General features: G+C 42.8%; 1 protein-coding gene and 1 long non-coding RNA gene across 2 annotated transcripts; both read left to right on the top strand.

Annotated features, from left to right (window-relative positions):
• The first annotated feature begins 3306 nt into the window (after window positions 1–3306).
• LOC144330496 (uncharacterized) lies at window positions 3307–5035 on the top strand. Its single transcript, XR_013396748.1, has 3 exons — window positions 3307–3672; window positions 3776–3939; window positions 3984–5035. It is a non-coding gene; the product is annotated as an uncharacterized LOC144330496 (long non-coding RNA).
• Window positions 5036–5425: 390 nt separating this feature from the next.
• LOC720935 (immunoglobulin heavy variable 4-38-2) lies at window positions 5426–11886 on the top strand. The gene is made up of 3 exons (XM_015144645.3): window positions 5426–5574; window positions 5658–5978; window positions 10261–11886. The coding sequence occupies exons 1-3, from the start codon at window positions 5529–5531 to the stop codon at window positions 10272–10274; spliced, it is 381 nt and encodes a 126-aa protein (XP_015000131.3). The 5' UTR covers window positions 5426–5528; the 3' UTR covers window positions 10275–11886.
• The last annotated feature ends 6972 nt before the right edge of the window (window positions 11887–18858 follow it).

Below are 18858 nucleotides of genomic sequence, written 5' to 3'. Positions count from 1 at the left end.
GAGGAACCCAGTGGGAGGTGATTGAATCATGGAGGCAGTTCTTTCTTGGGCTGTCCTTGTGATACTGGTTGAGTCTCAGGAGATCTGATGGTTTTGAAAATGGGAGTTTCCCTGCACAAGCCCTCTCTTTGCCTGCTGCTATCCCCATGTAAGATATGACTTGCTCCTCCTTGCCTTGCGCCATGATTTTGAGGCCTCCCAAGCCATGTGAACCTGTAAGTCCAATAAACTTTTCCTCTATAAATTACACAGGCTCAGGTATGTCTTATTAGCAGCGTGAAAACAAACTAACAGATGAAATATCAATCTCTTAAAATAGTTGTTAGGTCTGCATTGACACAGCAGATTCTAATATGGGAGGTAAAATAAGTAATGCATGGACCTTCAGATATTAAGTCATAGGGTTATTATGGCTGTGCCCTAAGGGAGTGGACCAGAGGTCATATGCACTAGTGGCCATACCTTTGGTAAAGAGTGTTCATGGGTTTCTGAAAGTTTTGATAATTTTAATTTTAAAATTGAATTTATTATTTATTTCTTCTTCAACATTTCCAGAAGATTGTTGGCAGTAAGGACAGGGTAGTATTGGACTGACACTCATGAATTAGAGAGTTATTTTGTAATTATTCTACTGAGATTTGCGTGAGTCAATTGAAGTTCATAGGTCACAAGTTGAAATATCAAAGTAAAGAAGCGTTCATTAACCATAATGGCTGTAGTTTTTGACAAGGCAGTGCTTCAATTCAGCTGGAAAAAAAAAGACAACAATAAAACTTTCAAATGCAGGGGAGTCTGACCTCAGTCTCTCTCTCTCTTATAAAGAAAAAGCTGTGCCACATCACGATTTTTCTTCAAGCTCTCAGATGGAATCAACATGGGGCATGAAAAAGCTGATCACTTTCTCCTTAGTAAAGGCTAAGGTCTTAGAGGAATGCAGAGTTGTGTTAATAAAGAAGACAACATTGTTATGTCTTCTCCTCTGTCGGGCGACTGTGCCCGAGTTGTGTGTTTCAGATGTCAGACATGGCCTATAGGGATGGTTGTGGCTGCATGTGACTGACAGGGATTTAGTCTCTATATCTTTAAGTGCCCTGTCCTAGGAGCACCTACAGGAGTCAGCCCTAGACTGGAAGTGCCCTCATTGACCACCTGCTTCACCTGTGCAGTCTCCGCCCAGTTCAAGTAAGTTATACCCCTGGAACATCTTTTGTCAAAAGTACTCCAACGAGTGTGTATGACCTATGGTTCACATCCTCAAGGAAACAGACATGATCATCCTATGACTTGGTGTCTAGAAGACTCATGCACTTTTAATTTTACCTCCAATATAAGACTCTACTTTATCACATGCAGACACAGCAGAATATTTTCAGACATTGATGTGTTATGCTGAAAAATTCAGCAGTACACAAAAGCTGCCTTCCCATCATAGCCAGTGGTTACTACTGAATAAGGATCTGTCATCCCCTAGAGAAGAGCTATAATGGGTAGTGTGCACTGTTAGTGGTTATGGGAATCGATCCCTCTTGTGGCAAATGTCAGCATCTTCTTGTTTTATAACATTAAATCGTATTCTATTGTGCATGCATATCACATGGTCTTTATCCATTTGTCTACCTGCTGACACTCAGATTGTTTCCATATCTTGGCCATTTTAAACAGTGTTTCAATAAACATAGGATGTGATGCAGATATCTTTACAAGGTGGTAATTTCATCTCCTTTGCTTATACTCCCAGAAACAGGATTACTGGTCATATAATATTTCTGGTTTTAATTATTTTAGGAGCCTTTATACTGCTTTCCACAATTGTGGAAATGTAGAATGGTATAGCCATTATGAAAAACAATTTCAGTTTTGAGGTATGATCCATAAACAAATAATGTTTGATTATGGCTCTCAATGAGAGTTTCTACTAGATATAGTGGAAGTTCAGGAAGATTCCTCACCTTAAAGCAGGGATGGATTATGAATTTGCCTCTTATTTCCTAAACGCAAAAGATTGGTAGCATGGATGATGGAGGTTGTTGGAAGGTTTCAGGATGATCTCATAAGAGGAGAATCTGTTAAAATCTGATAAAAATCTGAAACAATGTTGGGTTTTCAGTCCTATACATACCTACACTCAATAAGAAACAGTGAAGTTAAGTGAGGATCCAGAACACGTTCACTTGAAACAACAGCACATTCTCAAAGGCACCAATTGCTACATGGCAAGGGGGATGAAAACCAGTAAAGTGTGAGTGCACAGTAAGTGATAAAGTTATCACGTTTACAAGAAGTTTGTTTAATGTGCCAAGGGTTTGTACACATTAATCACACACAACTAAACACAACGTATTTTTGCATACATTGATGTCTGGAGAAAAATCCTCTTAGGGAAACTTCTTCAGGTTACACAAATCGGTGTAAGTCGCAGATCTCATGGGGAAGTGTCTCTTTATGAATACTGGTCTGTTTTACAAGTTGGGAGATATTATCCCTGTTGGAGTAGGCTTCCAATTGTGTAGATTTCTTAATTGCTTCTTGAGTTGTAACAAATGAACCCCAAAAATTGATGAAGTGAAGTTTCATGGCTTTGTTGATAAAATTTTCTTATAAACTTTCTTTCAATTATTTGAGAAAGGTTTTCCTGATTTTCTTTTTCTCCAATAGATAAATTTTCACAAGATCTCAGGAAACCACCTCTCAGGTGCTTTAGTTTAAAGGAGTCGATTCCTAGGTAAAGAAGCTCCTGTCTAACAATGATGAGATCATTTTTTCTGCAAAACATCAGGTTTGAGACCTCCTTGCCAAGAATCATGAAAATTTTAACTCCAGTTTACTGAAAATCATGAATCTCAAACTTAATATTGATTAGCATTGACAAAAATGATGACTCTCCTGTTACCCATATCCGTGGAGATAGATTATTTATTATATAACTCACCAAACTAATGTCAAATATCCAAGTTGCAATGCTGCGCACACTAAAATATGTTCATGCGAGTCAATGGAGGAGAAATTCTTTCAGAGATAGATAGATCTGAATTGGTAAATATGTGGGTAAGGACTCTGGGCTTGAGTATCACTGTCCAGCCATGTTTCAAAGGTGTGAACCATCAGGGAAGAACCAGAGCTCCTTGTACTCTCAGAGGGGAGGGTCACAGAGGTCCTCTCTGGTTCATGGGAAAGATAATTGCAATAATCTTCATGATCGTCATGAGACTATCTGGCAGTGCTGACCCATTATCGAATTTTTGTCTAAAGCTGTCACTGCAATCCTCAATCTACATATTTTACAAGGAAGTGTTTAGAGGTCAGGTCACATCATCAAGGTCACACATTGAGAAGGATGGAGATATGCCCCACTATCTTCTCAAAAGGTCTCAGACAGAATCCCACATTTCAAAAGGTCACAGAAGGACAGCTGTCAGGTGCTTTTTAAAAATGACCCACTTCCTGGGACAGGAGCTTCCCTCTAACCATGATGGATGTTTGAAACTACAATAGCGTCCGGTGGCCGGTAGGGACGCGGACCCACACAGCCTGACGCACGGACGGAGGGACGCCGGAGCCCGCCCGACCATGTGGAAGCTGGGCCGGGGCCGGGTGCTGCTGGACGAGCCCCCCGAGGAGGAGGACGGCCTGCGTGGGGGGCCGCCACCGGCCGCTGCCGCCGCCCAGGCGCAGGTTCAGGGAGCAAGTTTCCGAGGTTGGAAAGAAGTGACTTCACTGTTTAATAAAGATGATGAGCAGCATCTCCTGGAAAGATGTAAATCTCCCAAGTCCAAAGGCGTCTCTCAGTTGTGCCCTCTCTATGCTTCTCGAGGGCTGTATCCTGGTACCTCTTCTGCAAGCAGAGAGCCAGGGATGTGGCCCACGACGTGGGACAGGTACCTGCTGTCCTCCCTCTCAGATCCAGAAAAGAGGTCACAGCAGTGAAAATGCAGGGATCCTGTGAGTGTGACTCATGTCACAGCCCATCACCTTCCCCTTGATAGATCCTGAATGGAGGAGGAAGGAGAGGAGAACTTGAAATGAAGGCTGCATTAGTGGACATCGCTCACACAACAGCCAAGACGCTACAGAGCCCCTTGCTTTCCTGAGAGGTAACATGATTGTGTGGCCTTTGGTTATAAAGCTGTGTGAAACTGAGTAAGTCAAACTTAATTCAAACTTAATGCCATTGGAACTTTACTCTGGAGTCTCCAAAAGGGAAGAGGGAAGGAGGAAGGGGTACAAGGGTTGAAAAGCTGAGCACTACGTTCGCTGTCTGGGTGATGAGTTCAAAAGTAACCCAAACCCCACACCATGCAACATATTTATGCAGCAGAGCGGCACATGTGCCCCCTGAAAGTACGATTTAAAAAGCACTCAGAAAACTGTTGTGAGTATTGGAAGGAATGCAGCTATGCAGCTGGAGCCATGACGCATGCAGCTGCAACCTCTGCCTTTCTTTCCCTGTAAACGACCAAATGCACTGGAGACGAGGCCCCTGAGATCACTGCTCCTCACTTGGTGGAGTGCACCATCTGTAATGGGGCAAGTCGCCGTAGCGCACACACTGGTCTGTGGAGAACAGCATGACTCGGACATCTCAGCTCCTGCCTGTGAGCAAAGCCTTAACTTTCCCACTGTGGAACACTGACCCTGTTGGTGTGGGGCCCATCCCCCAGGTGGCCGTCCTCTGTCTGGAGCTGCATGCCCCGGCCATAGCGAATAATAACTGAGGATTAAACGCCTGAGCTATATTCATTTCCACCCCACACCTTCTCCCTATCTTTGCCTTTTTTCCCCTGTACTAATACCTCATTAAAGATGGCGCTCTTCCTGCTTCTTCACTCACTTTTCCCGCGCCCGGAGAAAATTGTTACTTAATAGCACAAGCGCAACATGACCTCCGACCAGAGAAACCGAAACCTGGCCACGCCCTCGGCAATGAGATCATTTCCGCCTTAGCCCAACCCCTTCCCTTCCAAGTGTATATAAGGCAGTGCATTACCGCCATTAAACGAGACTTGATCAGAAAAAAAAAAAAAAAAAAAAAAAAAGAAACTACAATAAAACATTGGAAGAATCCAGGATTCACTGTCATTATTACAACCTGATGCTGTTCCAATATGTCTGAAGTGGTAAATGAGAATTTAGATGACCTGGGTGTGTGGTTGGTTTTATATCAATTTTTAAAGGTAGAACAGCATTGACCCTATTCCAAAATGTGTCCATGATCCATGATCACACTCATCTCCCAGACCAGCTCCTTCAGCACATTTGCTACCTGGAAGAAGAGGACTCTGGGCTTGGTGAGGGGAGGCCCCAGGAAGAGAACCCAGTTCTCAGAGGGCACAGCCAGCATCCTCCTCTCAGGGTGAGCCCCAAAGACTGGGGCCTCCCGCAACCCTTTTCACTGCTCCATACAAAGGCACCACCCACATGCAAATCCTCACTTAGGCACCCACAGGAAACCACCACACATTTCCTTAAATTGAGGCTCCTGTTCACACAGGAAATGTTCTCTGAGAGTCACGGACCTCCTGTGCAAGAACATGAAGCACCTGTGGTTCTTCCTCCTCCTGGTGGCGGCTCCCAAATGTGAGTGTCTCGGGGATGCAGATATGACGATATGGGAGGCTGTCTCTGATCCCAGGGCTCACTGTGGGTCTCTCTGTTCACAGGGGTCCTGTCCCAGGTGCAGCTGCAGGAGTCGGGCCCAGGACTGGTGAAGCCTTCGGAGACCCTGTCCCTCACCTGCGCTGTCTCTGGTTACTCCATCAGCAGTGGTTATGGCTGGAGCTGGATCCGCCAGCCCCCAGGGAAGGGACTGGAGTGGATTGGGTACATCTCTTATAGTGGGAGCACCAGCTACAACCCGTCCCTCAAGAGTCGAGTCACCATTTCAAGAGACACGTCCAAGAACCAGTTCTCCCTGAAGCTGAGCTCTGTGACCGCCGCGGACACGGCCGTGTATTACTGTGCGAGAGACACAGTGAGGGGAGGTGAGTGTGAGCCCAGACACAAACCTCCCTGCAGGGAGGCGGAGGGGGCGGGCGCAGGTGCCGCTCAGGACCAGCAGGGGGCGCGCGGGGCCCACAGAGCAGGAGGCCGGGTCAGGAGCAGGTGCAGGGAGGGCGGGGCTTCCTCATCTGCTCAGTGCTCTCCCTCCTCACCAGCACCTCAGCTGTCCCCAGGGCTCCTCTTTCTTTGATATCTGTGGTTCTACTTCCTCACATTCTTCTGCCAGAAAAGAAAGGAGGAAGGCACATTTTCCTCTTACAATTGAGGTTTCACCGATTACTAGGAACTTGCCTACAACTTCCTGCATGGCCCATTACACCTTATTGATTTATATATATATATACTAATGCTTCTCCCCATCTCTTGATTTGTGTCACCAATTTAATTGTGCCCTTTCTGAAATTCATGTGCTGAAATAATTATATAATTAAGGTTAAATGTGATCGTAAGTGAGACCCTAATGCAGTAGACCTGTTGTCTTTATAAGAAAAGGAAGAGACACCAGAGACCTCTCACTTTTCACGTGCACACGGAGAAGAGGCCACGTGGAGACATAGTGCCCTAGAAGGTGGGCCTCTGCAAGTCAGGAAGAAGCTGCACCAAGAACCAACCCTGCCAGCACCTTGATCTTCGATATTCAGACTGCAGAATTTTAAGAAAATCAATATTTGCTGTTTAAGCCACCCACTCCTGTTGTCTTCTTATGAAGACACAGACAGACTAATACCACACAATTCTATTAGCTCTGTCTCCTGGAGGGAGAAGCAGCCCCCTGAGGCTGGGCATATCTCTCAGATTTTCACATGAATTAGGCAAAAACAGTAGCTGTCATATAAAAATTGTCATGTCCCTGTTGGGACAAGGTCTTTTAAACAAGCCCTGGGGCTTTGTCACAAAAGTTGTCTTTTATCCTTTATTAGGATATAACTAATGGACAACGAGTACCAGCTGGATGGAAACTGACCACTGACCATCTTCTGCTGTCTCGTTATTATATCACAGAAAACCACACCAACATCACTCTATGTTTCCAACTTTCTAAATTTGCACTGAATCTATTGCTAAATGAGGAGCTACATGGGGTCTGCGTTTTGTTCCCTTCTTCCCAGTCTTCCCCAATTACCAAGGGCAGAAGATACTTTCAGCGAAATTTGGCTGTCAATGCCCTCAACACCACATCACTTTTTAAGGTCCAAGGACTTTATTTGGGGGACTAGTGAAAAACACTTTTAAATGGAAAACTCTAAAGCACATACAACAGCTGAAGGAATGGTCCCTGTGCACATGAATGCTGAAGAGATCGATGGTAGGGTCCCTTCCTCCAAGATGTTCCTGGGTGTGTGATGGTTGGATGCCTCATGCATAGGAAAAGAAGGACTGGACTGAGGTACAAACAAGGACCATATCCTATAGGAAAACAAGAAAAAAATGGGCATCCCTAAAGAGAGTTAATTAGAGTTGGTGGGTTTAAGACGAATTTTTTTCCAAAGTTTTTTAATGTTCTAAGCTGAATATGAATATTTTCAATAAATTGTGAATTAAAAGGAGAATGAATTTAGAAGTTGAGAGAGAAAAAAGCCATGAAAGCGTAGAAAGCAAATCCACACAAAACTGTCACATAACAGAGGCCAGAATGGAGCTGATGCAGCTACATAATAATTCTGCAGACCTAGTTGAGACCCTTTGGTGTTTAAGGCAGGCCCAGCGGTGAAGAACTCCTTTAGTTTTTGATTGTCTGGAAAAGTCCTAATCTAATTTTCATTTCTGGAAAGGATTTACATGGTAAAGATTCTTCTTGGCAGAGTTTTGTTTATTTTTAGCACCCCCCCACCACCGCCGCCCCACCGCCAATTTGAGTAAAGTCGTGTGTCACGTACAATGCTGCAGTCAACAATAGACAACATATATGTTTGTGGCCACATATGTTGTAATAACATATTTTCACTAAACTTTTTCCATGTTTAGATGTATTTAGATAGAGAGATACTTACCATGGTGTTTCAGTTTCCTGCAGTGTTCAGTGCAGTAACACGCTGTACAGGTTAGTTGTCTGAGAACACTGTGCTATTCCACATAGCCTATGTGTAGCAGGGTATTTCTTGTAGGTTTGTGCAAATTCACCCTTGATGCTTCCACAATGATGAAATTACCCAGGACACATTTCCCAAAAAGAACCTCTGCCATTAAACCACACACCATTGAATGTAATCCATGTCCCTTCTGAACTGAAAACCTTCTGCTGAGAAATCTGTTCTTTTTCTTTCTATTTTCTAAAACCTCTTTTATTTTCAGCAATGTGGTTTTAAACTGAGTCACATTTTTTTTGTCATTGGGTTTATGTTATATAAAATTTATAGAGCTTCTTTGTTGTGGATGAATATTTGCTTCCCTTCTCCAAATTCGGAAAGATTTTTTGCTATTATTTTGAATAATTTATCTTCTCTCTCTCTCTCTTTCTCTCTCCTCCTCTCTTCCTTCACTACCCCTTTTGTCTTATCTCTGTATAACTCCTCAAATGCATGATTTAGTGTTCAGCATCCTTCCTGGCCCATAGTCTTTAACTCTTTTTTATTTCTTTCATTTAAATTTTTCTTCTCTGTCTCTACTATTTCAAATGATCTTTCTTTGAGTTTACTGTTTCTTCTATAACTTGACCTAGTTTGTTCTAAAATCCTCTGTTAAAATTTTGGGCTGACTTATTGTATTCTTCAGGATCAACATTTTTGTTTAATCATCTTTTAAATGTTTTATCTTTATTAAAATTCTCCCATTGTTCTTGCATGCTGCCACTAGCTCATTGAACACGTTTCTAACATTTACTTTAAATTTTCTGCCAGGTAATCCATGCGCTTCCTTTTCATTGATGTCTGTTTAGGGACCTTTAGGTTGTTCTTCTGTTTGGTCCATGTTCCCCTGCTTCTTCATTTTCCTTGACTGTCTTTGTTGTTCTTTATAACAAAAACCATCATACCCTTCTTCAAAGACTAGGTTTATAGAGATAACCCACACCAACCAGCCCAGACAGTAATTTTGAGTCTCTCAAAACTTCATAGGGTTCAAACTTCTCTCTCTGTTCTTAATGGTCCTGAGGTTTTAGAGGATGATAGATTGTGCCAGGACTCATGGTTAGGGGAGGTAGAAACTATCTATTCAAGCAGCCCCTTGAAAAGTTGGACCATTGGACACAGTTTTATTTTTGAGGTGTGACTCATCAAAATAATGTTAGTTCAAGCTTCTCTCAACCAGTCATTAAACATTTAAATTTTATAATTTCTTATTTGCACCTGGGGTTTTTGTTCAAATATTTATGTCAAATTACAAACTAGTTTAAAGCTGCCTATTTGGCAAAATGATCTGCTGCAGAATTTTCATTTTCTGTCTCTAGACTGCAGAAAAATATCTTAAAGTTCCTTAATTTGCTTAATTTAATGGGGTTTCCAGAAAATGTGAAAACCTCCTTTATTTTTAAAATACCTGAGTCCACGTTGGTCAATAGTTTCCTCTTTAATTTACCTCTCTCCTCTCACATTATCTATAATAAGCAAGGAGAAATGAAGACACACCATCAACAGTTTGCTTACATATGCCCTCAGCTAAATTTGTAAGTGTTGCTTACTAATTCTAATTTCATCCAATGTAATATAATTTAGATAAATTATATAACAAGGTACACATACTTTCCTGTTCTAATGCCATATTCGTGATGGAAACAAAGCAGGTGTGCCCTCTGCAAAGTGGTCGTCTGAGGTCTGAGATGAAGGGTCACACAGATATTTTTCTGGTTTCTAGGGGTGATGAAAATAATAGTGATAACAATTCTGAAGAGCACTGGCTCCTACCTGAAAGGTTACAGATAAAGTTAGTGCTGTTATTTCATATTAACAGCTTATTAGAATAAAACTTCAAGGGAGGGGCCGCATCGTAGGTCACGGTTGAGGAGGAATTGAGCTGTGCTCTGCTCTCCACCCTATGTACAAGATCCCAGGCAGAAGCTCAGGTTCAATTGATGCATGGCTGATAGAGGACAGTTCTCAGGGGATGATGTTAGGGCACCTGCTTCCTGGGGCAGGGCGCTTCGTTCTCTCAATTGTGCACTTGCTCCTTCTGCAGGCCCTGAAGTGAGCACTTGTACTGCCATGACTTATACATGTTCTCTCCCCTAATATGGCGCAAACATATGTATTGAATTTTCAATTTCATTTTCTCTGAAGCACATTGGGTAACCGGAAATAAATAAATCATATTTCTTATCCTCCCACACAGCCAAAGATTCCTGAAGACAGAGCTGATGTGATGTACTCATAGGTGGATCTCTGCCTCTCAGACGTGGCCTTGGTCTTCAAGTTTCAGCAATTCTGGGAAGCCAAGGACACTTCCATCTCCTCCTCCCTGCTCTGCAACTCACCCGAGAACAGCTTTCTCATTGGAATGTCTTGTGTTTAAGGAATGAGTCCCTGTTTCAGGTTTGCATGACCAGGTGCACCTACTGGATCCAACCCAGGACTGGAGATACTTTCCAGAACAGAACATCATCTGAGACGTGTCCAGTCACACTGTTTTACTTTCACAATTTCAGCTTCCTCAGAAGAAAATTGAAATTGCTGAGACTTTTTCATAAGCGTTCTGCCATGTCCTTTCTCTGTTTTCTTGCCAGTTCATTTATATCAGTCATGTCATGTAGATGTAATAAGGTCAGAATTCTGCCTCCAGTGTACATCAAAGGTGACCTTTGATTGTGCTTTTGGTTTATGCTCCAACATGTAGATTCTGCTGGACTTTCCCTCAATAAATCTCTAGATTTTAAAAGATACAATTCAAATACATTTTCTCTGGGTCAGAATTGGAGAGGATTATTTATTCAGGAATATACCAGGAGCCTTCTCCAAAGGTTCCTAAGGGGAAGAACATTTACAAAATCTTATCCTATGTGAGGGAAGAAGAAAAATCTCCTGCATGCACTTCCCAAGTCTCCACTTGTATCCTGTTTGCTTTAGATTTCTAGGAGAAAAATCTAGTGGGCCTAGTGTCATTGTAGGAGGCACTTTGTATTAGGCTAGACACTAATAAGAAGGGAAGAATTGTGTTATTAGAATTGTAAATAGAGATTGACTTTAGTCTGAAAGTAGCTGCACCTGCAGAAATTCTGAGATGCAACATTCAACTACAAGAACCCAAGGAAGAAACAAAGCACTCCAAAACTTCCCGCAAGTTTTTGGATTCATTGTGGGTTCACTGATTCAGTGCATCTGGAGCTTCAGAGAAGAGGCTCCCTCCTGTGTCACAGAATCCTTGCTTTGGGTCTCCCTGCAGAGTTCAGTAGGTTTAGTAAGCCAATTGATTGTTCCAAGAGATGGTATAAAAAACATATGGTGTTACTGAAGGAGTGTTCCAAACCAGGACACAACCACTTCATGTTGGACTAGAGATGTTGGGGGGAAATGCTTTGTGAGTCCTGACAGGAACCTTCTTGCAAGGCAAGAGCCAAGCTGGAGGGGGCGCTCAGGAGCCACACAGCACAGGTTCCAGCCCCAGATCAGGTGCACAGGAGGCTTGGGAGGATGTTTCCTCTCAGAGTTTGTGTCTTCCTTTATCAGAAAAACAAACAAACAAACACAAACAAGCAAAACTGTTCAACAAGTTGCTGACTTGCCTTTACGTAAGCCATTATATCGTAACCATTCAGACAACTTAAGGCAATGAGAACTTTTTTATTTTATTTTTTATTTTAAGTTCCAGGGTAAGTCTGCAGGATATGCAGGCTTGTTACATAGGTATTTGTTTGCCATGGCAGTTTGCTGCACCCATCAACCAATAACTTAGGTATTAAGCCCGGCATGCATTAGCTATTTTTCCTAAGGCTCTCCCTCCCCCAACCTCACAAAGATATTTATAACTAGAAATCCACTTTAAAAAATAGTTCTCATTCAATACCGAAGACATGGAATGAGAACTATTTTTTAAAGTGGGTTTCTAGGATTATAAATATCTTAATAGAGAGAACCTGAAAGATGGGAATGATTTTACTAATTCAATGCATACAGAATTGTTGGAGACACCGTATTTCTATGAATAAGGAACTAAATTTCAGTGTTAAGTAATGTTGCCTACGTTGTGTGAGTGACAGTACAGAGGTGGATCTGACAGTGCAGCAGGTGCACAGACCAAGTGAGTGAGAAATCAATATGTAAAGATGAGGATCTATGGATATGAACTGAAGGTATGTAAACACTTCACGAAATTCTCATAAAGGCAGTAGGAAAGAAACCCAAACTTACTCAAAACACAAATTACTTGGTAATTATTTGGGGAACATAAATTCCTAAAGAATTCCAAACTGTTGTTTCATCTTCTCATTCTCCTTGTCTGTGATACGAGAAAATCAACTCTAATCACACATGACAGGGCAAATCTGTAAACCAAGAGTGTTTCTGTTGAAGAGCCTGGGATCTCAGGACACCAAGTACTGGAGACACTGTCTTAGGAGCACTGAGCAGATCTCAGAGGGACCTGCTGGACACTCATGTGGGACACCCAGCAGTCAGTTTCTCAGAGTCACCAGTGAACTGTGCTGGTGCCTGAGGCCAGCAGGAGTCCAAAGTCCCTGCTCAGGGTCACAGACAGTGATGGTCCCAGAAATGATAGAGCTGGTCTCCATGCTAATCAAACATGTGTTCACAGTGAAAAGCATGTCCTGTGGAGGCTTGTTTTTCATTTAAAGGACCTCTGTTCACAAAGAGTTTGCAAATGGAGCAGCACATGCATTTCCTCCAGCAGGACTAAGACTCGGACCACCAGCATCTCACTCCTGTATGGCTGATGTGTCATTTATCTTCCCTTTCTTGTCCTGGATCAGGTCTTGAGTTATGAATTGCTCTGTCCCATGAATGTGCAAATAACCTGAGATCCACTGAGATAAATATGGATATGCCTGTGTCCTGAGAACATTACCCAACAAGCACATCCTTCCTCTAGAGAAGCAGCTGAGAACACAGCTCCTCACCATGGACTGGACCTGGAGGATCCTGTTTTTGGTGGCAGCAACTACAGGCAAATGACTACCCATTCCCAGGGATGAGAAGGGGACTCTTTTCAGTCAAAAAGAATTTCATCCACTCCTGTGTCTTCTCCACAGGTGCCCACTCCCAGGTGCAGCTGGTGCACTCTGGGGCTGAGGTGAGGAAGTCTGGGGCCTCAGTGAAAGTCTCCTGCAATTTTTCTGGTCCACCATCACCTGCTATACTGGGTGCAACAGTCCCCTGGACAAGGGCTTGAGTGGATGGGATGGATCAACCCTAGCAATGATAACACAAGCTATGCCCAGATGTTTCAGGTCAGACTCACCTTGGCCAGGGACACCTCCACGAATACAGCCTACGTGGAGCTGAGCAGCTTGAGATCTGAAGACATGGCCATGTATTACCGCACAAGATGCACAGTGTGAAAACCCACAGCCTGAGAGAGTCTGAGGGCCTGAGGGAGGGGAGAGTTGTGCTGGACATGAGGAGATGACAGGGATTATTTGATTGCAGGCTTTCTTAGAAAGTGAGGTTAAGTCGTTGAAGAAAAGGAACAATAGAAACGTGTATGCACTCTAATTATTTGAGAAAATTTCCATAAAATATTTATTCTGTAAGCAAAATTCAAGGAGTGGAAAACAATCAAATTTATAAAACTGATACAGGAATTTCTCTGAAGATATTAGGGTAAGCGTGAGTTTTTCAATGGGTGTCGTAAATATTTTGGAAAACAGTTGCTAGATCACATTTTAACTTAATATTTACCTCCATTATACAGAATATCAAGATGTTTAAAAGATTTCCATAGAGTGCAGTTATGATTTTGGGTTCACACCAGCAATGCATGTGAGATCTCATTCTTCCACATCCTCATTGCCATTTGGTACTGAGTATGTCTGTTTTAAACATTCTAATAGATCAGTACTGGTATATTGTTGTTTAAATGCACATGTCTCTAAAATTCCATATTTAATTATTTTCATATAGTTGCGATGAAATGTCTCTTTTGATATTTGGCCCATTTTTAAGTTCATTGTTTTCTTTTGATCATTTGTGAGTTTCCTTATATACCCATTAAAAAAGTCCATTACCAACGTAACACAAAGTCTTTTAACAAATATGTGATTTGCAAGTGTATTTTCCAAGTCTGTAGGTGTCTTTTCCCTGATTTATCAGTGTCTGTGGCAGAAAAATACTCATACACATATACGTATGAGTATATATATGTGTGTGTATATATATTCATATACACATTTATGTGTGTGTGCATGCATGTGTGTAAACTTGGATAAGATAATTTTATATTTTTAGAGACTATACACTTTTTGCCTTGTATCTAAAAACTGGTTATGAAACCAACCCTAACATACAACTCTTCTCTTGTCTCTAATCTCAGGCCACAGTTACAGCATAAGTGTTTAAATTTCACCTACTTTCTGGGAGGATTATTAATTTAAGATGATTGGAATTCTTTTGAGTGAAAAATACCTTTTTCTCAAAAATTTTTATTCTATTTTATTTATTTTTTGAGACGGAATTTCTGTCTTGTTGCCCAGGCTGGAGTGCAATGGCACGATATTGACTCACTGCAACCTCCGCCTCCTTGATTCAAGCGATTCTTCTGCCTCAGCCTCCCAATTACCTGGGATTACAGGTATGTGTCACCACACCCAGCTAATTTTGTATTTTTAGTAGAGATGGGGTTTCTCCAAGTTGGTCAGTCTGGTGTCGAACTCCTGACCTCAGGTGATCCACCTGCCTCGGCATCCCAAAGTGCTGGGATTACAGGCATGAGCCACCATTAATTATCTGTTAATATCAGTATTGGTTCATTAATGTTTATTTTTTACTATGTAGAAAATCTGATGCTACATTGTTCACTTTATTGCTCAAATCACCAGAACATTTTTAGGTGCTGTGAGCTCATTTAGTTTGGATTCTGCATCCTTACACACACCCCATTCTTTTGTTTCTGAACAGGCTTCTATTTCCTGGTATAACAAGAAATTCCAAGTTCATTTTTAAAATTATCTTTCCTGTACGTAGAATCAGTTCTCCAAAGATTTCTGGTTCCTGGTATTAAAGAATTATATTAAAATACAAAATTGTGATACTCGGTGTGTGTGTGTTGTTAATGCAGTGTTAGTGTTTTAGGATCTCTGAGCTAACAGGCCTAGGAAAGTGCATGTGTGTATTAACCCATGTTTACAGGCGCATCTAAACTGTATGTGTACCTCATTTTCTGTACCTTTATTACATAAAACTTTAGAAAACACTGGTATCTACAATTTATTATGATGCCACGTGAATGTTTCTAGCCTTCCTTCCTTGCCTATCCATAACTACCAACTGTAAAGTGAGGAACCCCCTCCTACCATATGCCGTTCATTTAATTCATTGTTCACTTTCGGAATATCTGCATAGTGGTATTAGAATTGTTAACTTGTACCCCTGTTGGAAGTATGTTTTTTGACTAGAGTCCAGTGTTTAAGTGCAGTTTCTTCATACTTTAGGTTGACAGAACACCCTCACTTCCAAAGTTATCTAGGTGAGAAATTTTATGTGCCACTTTTTTCAGTGAGCTTACTTCCAATCTGCTGTGTACATTTTATTGACTTTCTGTAAAAGACAAAACTGTAAATCACATAAATATATGAGGACTTTCTAGACATTTAGAGGGAGGGTATGCATTAGGAGAAACAGGCACTGTTTACAAACTGAAATTTGTTATAATCTGCAGTAGTGAACACATGACGCAATTCATTAAGTCTCACAATTTTATGATGCAAAGTGCGAATCTAAATGTATACAACTTACAAAATTATTTAGCACATTATGAACCCCAGGATAAAATGCAGATTGTATAAAAGTAAAATATTGAATAACTTTACGCAGTGTGGGGAAGGAATTGCATGAGATGCAGGCAACAAAGAATGAAGTAACTTTCCCCATTTGCATGTAAGAGGTTTCCATTCACAAGAGAGCTTTCATTTTTCTTTATTTATTTATGTATTTTATTTAATTATTTATTTATTTATTTTTGAGACGTAGTCTCGCTCTGTTGCTAGGCTGGAGTGCAGTGGCACAGTCTTGGCTCACTGCAACCTCCAACTCCCTGGTTCAAGTGATTCTCCTACCTCAGCCTCCAGAGTAGCTGGGTTTACAGTCACGCGCCACCATGCGCAGCTAATTTTTGTATTATTAGTACAGAAGTGGTTTCACCATGTTGGCCAGGTTGGTTTCGATCTCCTGACCTCATGGTCTGCTTGACTCAGCTTTTCAAAGTGCTGGGATTACAGGAGTGAGCCACCGCACCTGGCCAAGGCCTTTCTTTAATCAGGTTCATGTGTAACCAAGTTTCCCTCCTGACAAGGAAGTAATACGGAGGATTCAAATCTTTCCTTAACTGAGAAAGATTTCCCTCAAACTCCAGCTCAGTCCAGGCACACATCTGTCTCTATGTGGGACTTTCCCTGAGAAAATCAAATGCATCCTCATGTGGACTCTTCCCTCAGACGAGCACACCTGTTTGTATGTGAACTCTTCCCTCAGATAAGCACACGTGTCCCTGCACTTATTTTTTCCTCAAACAAGCACATGTATCTGAAACTGAACAGCTTTGTGCCAAAATGAGCTCAGGATAGAGATAATTATGGGCTCTAGTTCTCACAATTAGTACATCTGTCTTTTGAAAATTCTAACTGAATACTGTGCTTTATTGTAGAGGACAGTGGTTTACAGCTGTAATTGCACAGCCTACAGGCAGATGTCCATTTCCTCTGGGCAAGGTTTATTTTTATTTGTTTACTGTACTTATTTGTTGATAAACATTGATCCTACAAAGATACACTAACAGGATCCACATAAGAGAAAAAGAAAGAGTAATGGGCAGATCAACGATAAACATCCAGTCCCAGGAATCCTTTGACCCTGCCCTCCCTGGAATCCAGAGATATAGATGGATGAGCCCTGCTGAGCAGAACACAAATATCCCCAGGGAGAAAGGCATGGACATGAGGCCCCTCCCCTGCTAATAAAAGGAAACTCTTCCCCAGTTCTCCTGGAGGTCCTGGTGAGGAGTCATCCCACACCTGTGCCCTTCCTCAGTGTCCACACCATGGGGTGTGTGCTGATCTGGGCTTCTCTTGTCATCACCCTCAATATTCAGGTTCCCCGTGGATCAGGCTCAGCTGTGGCTGCGCCACGTGGGGCTCTTCTCAGTCTGTTGCCTCTGTGTGTGCAGAAGTCCTCCTTGGAGTTAACTAGTGGAGTCAGACAGAGACATACGACAGACCAAGAATTCTCAGACTGTTCTGCAAAGCCTCTGGAGTCACTGAAAACAGAACAAGTTTGGTCCAGCAGGATTCACGACAAGGGTTGGTGTGGGCGATAATAAAAGTAATTCATGTGGAAGTTCTCAATGGGACTCTCCTTGAGTTCAAAGAAGATTAACAGTCCTCAGAGACACTGTTCAGATGATTCTCTTCTAAGATAATTAACCTGAGCGCCCAGGACATGTCCGTGTATTACTGTGAGGGGCACAGTGAGGGGACATCTGTCTGAGCGCAGACACAAAACTCCCTGCAGGGAGACAGGAGGGGACTGCCTGGTAGATGCTGCTGAGAATCAGCGCGGGGTGTTCCGGAAACCAGTGGGTGCCCCGAACCACCAGGGGGTGCTCAGAAACACCAGGGGGCGCTCAGGACACCGGGGGCTCAGAACCAATAGGGGGCGCTCAGGACACCAGAGTTCACAAGACACCAGGGTGCACTCGGGACCCCAGGGGGCACTCAGAACCACCAGAGGCAATCAGGACACCGGGGCAATTCTGAACCACCAGGGGGCGCTCAGGATCCCAGTGGGTGCTCAGAACCCCCAGGGGGCACTCAGGACACCAGAGGTGCTCAGAACCACCAGGGGGATCCCAGGACCACCAGGGCTCTCAAGGTAGCAGGGTGCACTCAGGACACTAGGGGGCGTTCAGAACCACCAGGTGGCAAACAGGACACCAGGGGGAATTCGGAACCACCAGGGGGCGCTCAGAACCACCACGGGGTGCTCAGGACATGAGAGGCCCTCAGGACCACCACCAGGGGGCGCTCAGAACCACCAGGGGGCGCTCAGGACACCAGGGGGCGATCAGAACACCAGAGGGCAATCAGGACACCAGGGGGCGATCAGAACACCAGGGGGTGCTCAGGACAACAGGGGCCTCTCAGGAGGGCAGGGTGAGCTCAGTAAACCAGGGTTTGCTCAGAACCACCAGTGGGCACTGAGGACACCACTGCTCCCTGAGGAGGCAGTTCCACATCAGATCCCTGGTTCCAGGCAGGGAGGGTGGTTCCTTTTGGTTCTTGCTACTAACCCTTTGGGAATTTTCCTGCTTCCTTTGTGGTTTCAAGAATCATCGGCAGATTCTTCTCAGGTGTAAAGCTCTGCTTTCTTATATTATGTACTGTTTTGGCTTTGGATGCTACCAGAATTACATTGTACTCTGAGAGGACTCATTCTTGGTTTGTGCAATAGTGAAAGCTCCAATGTTAGAGGTGGCTTTGAAAGCTATGTTACGAGTGGCTGAGGGCAGTTTCCAGGAAAATGTCGTTACTATAGAAGGCTCCTAACTTCTTTGCACATTTGCATAAACAATTGTAGTTTATGACCTAAAAACTGCATGCTTTCTTGGCCCTTTTTCTTAAATAGTTCCATTCTAAGTCCAGTAATCTAACTAAGCTGTGTTTCCAAGACCACCATTCAAGTTAATTCTGTTTAATGAAACACTTTGTAAAGAAAATGTACATCTGTCTTTTTTGAGTTGGCTTTAAATTTTACATTACTTTACCTTTTT

The sequence above is a fragment of the Macaca mulatta genome, chromosome 7, assembly GCF_049350105.2.
Source record: "Macaca mulatta isolate MMU2019108-1 chromosome 7, T2T-MMU8v2.0, whole genome shotgun sequence".
In the NCBI taxonomy this organism is placed as follows: Eukaryota; Metazoa; Chordata; class Mammalia; order Primates; family Cercopithecidae; genus Macaca; species Macaca mulatta.
This window is presented reverse-complemented; position numbering and strand designations above follow the sequence as displayed.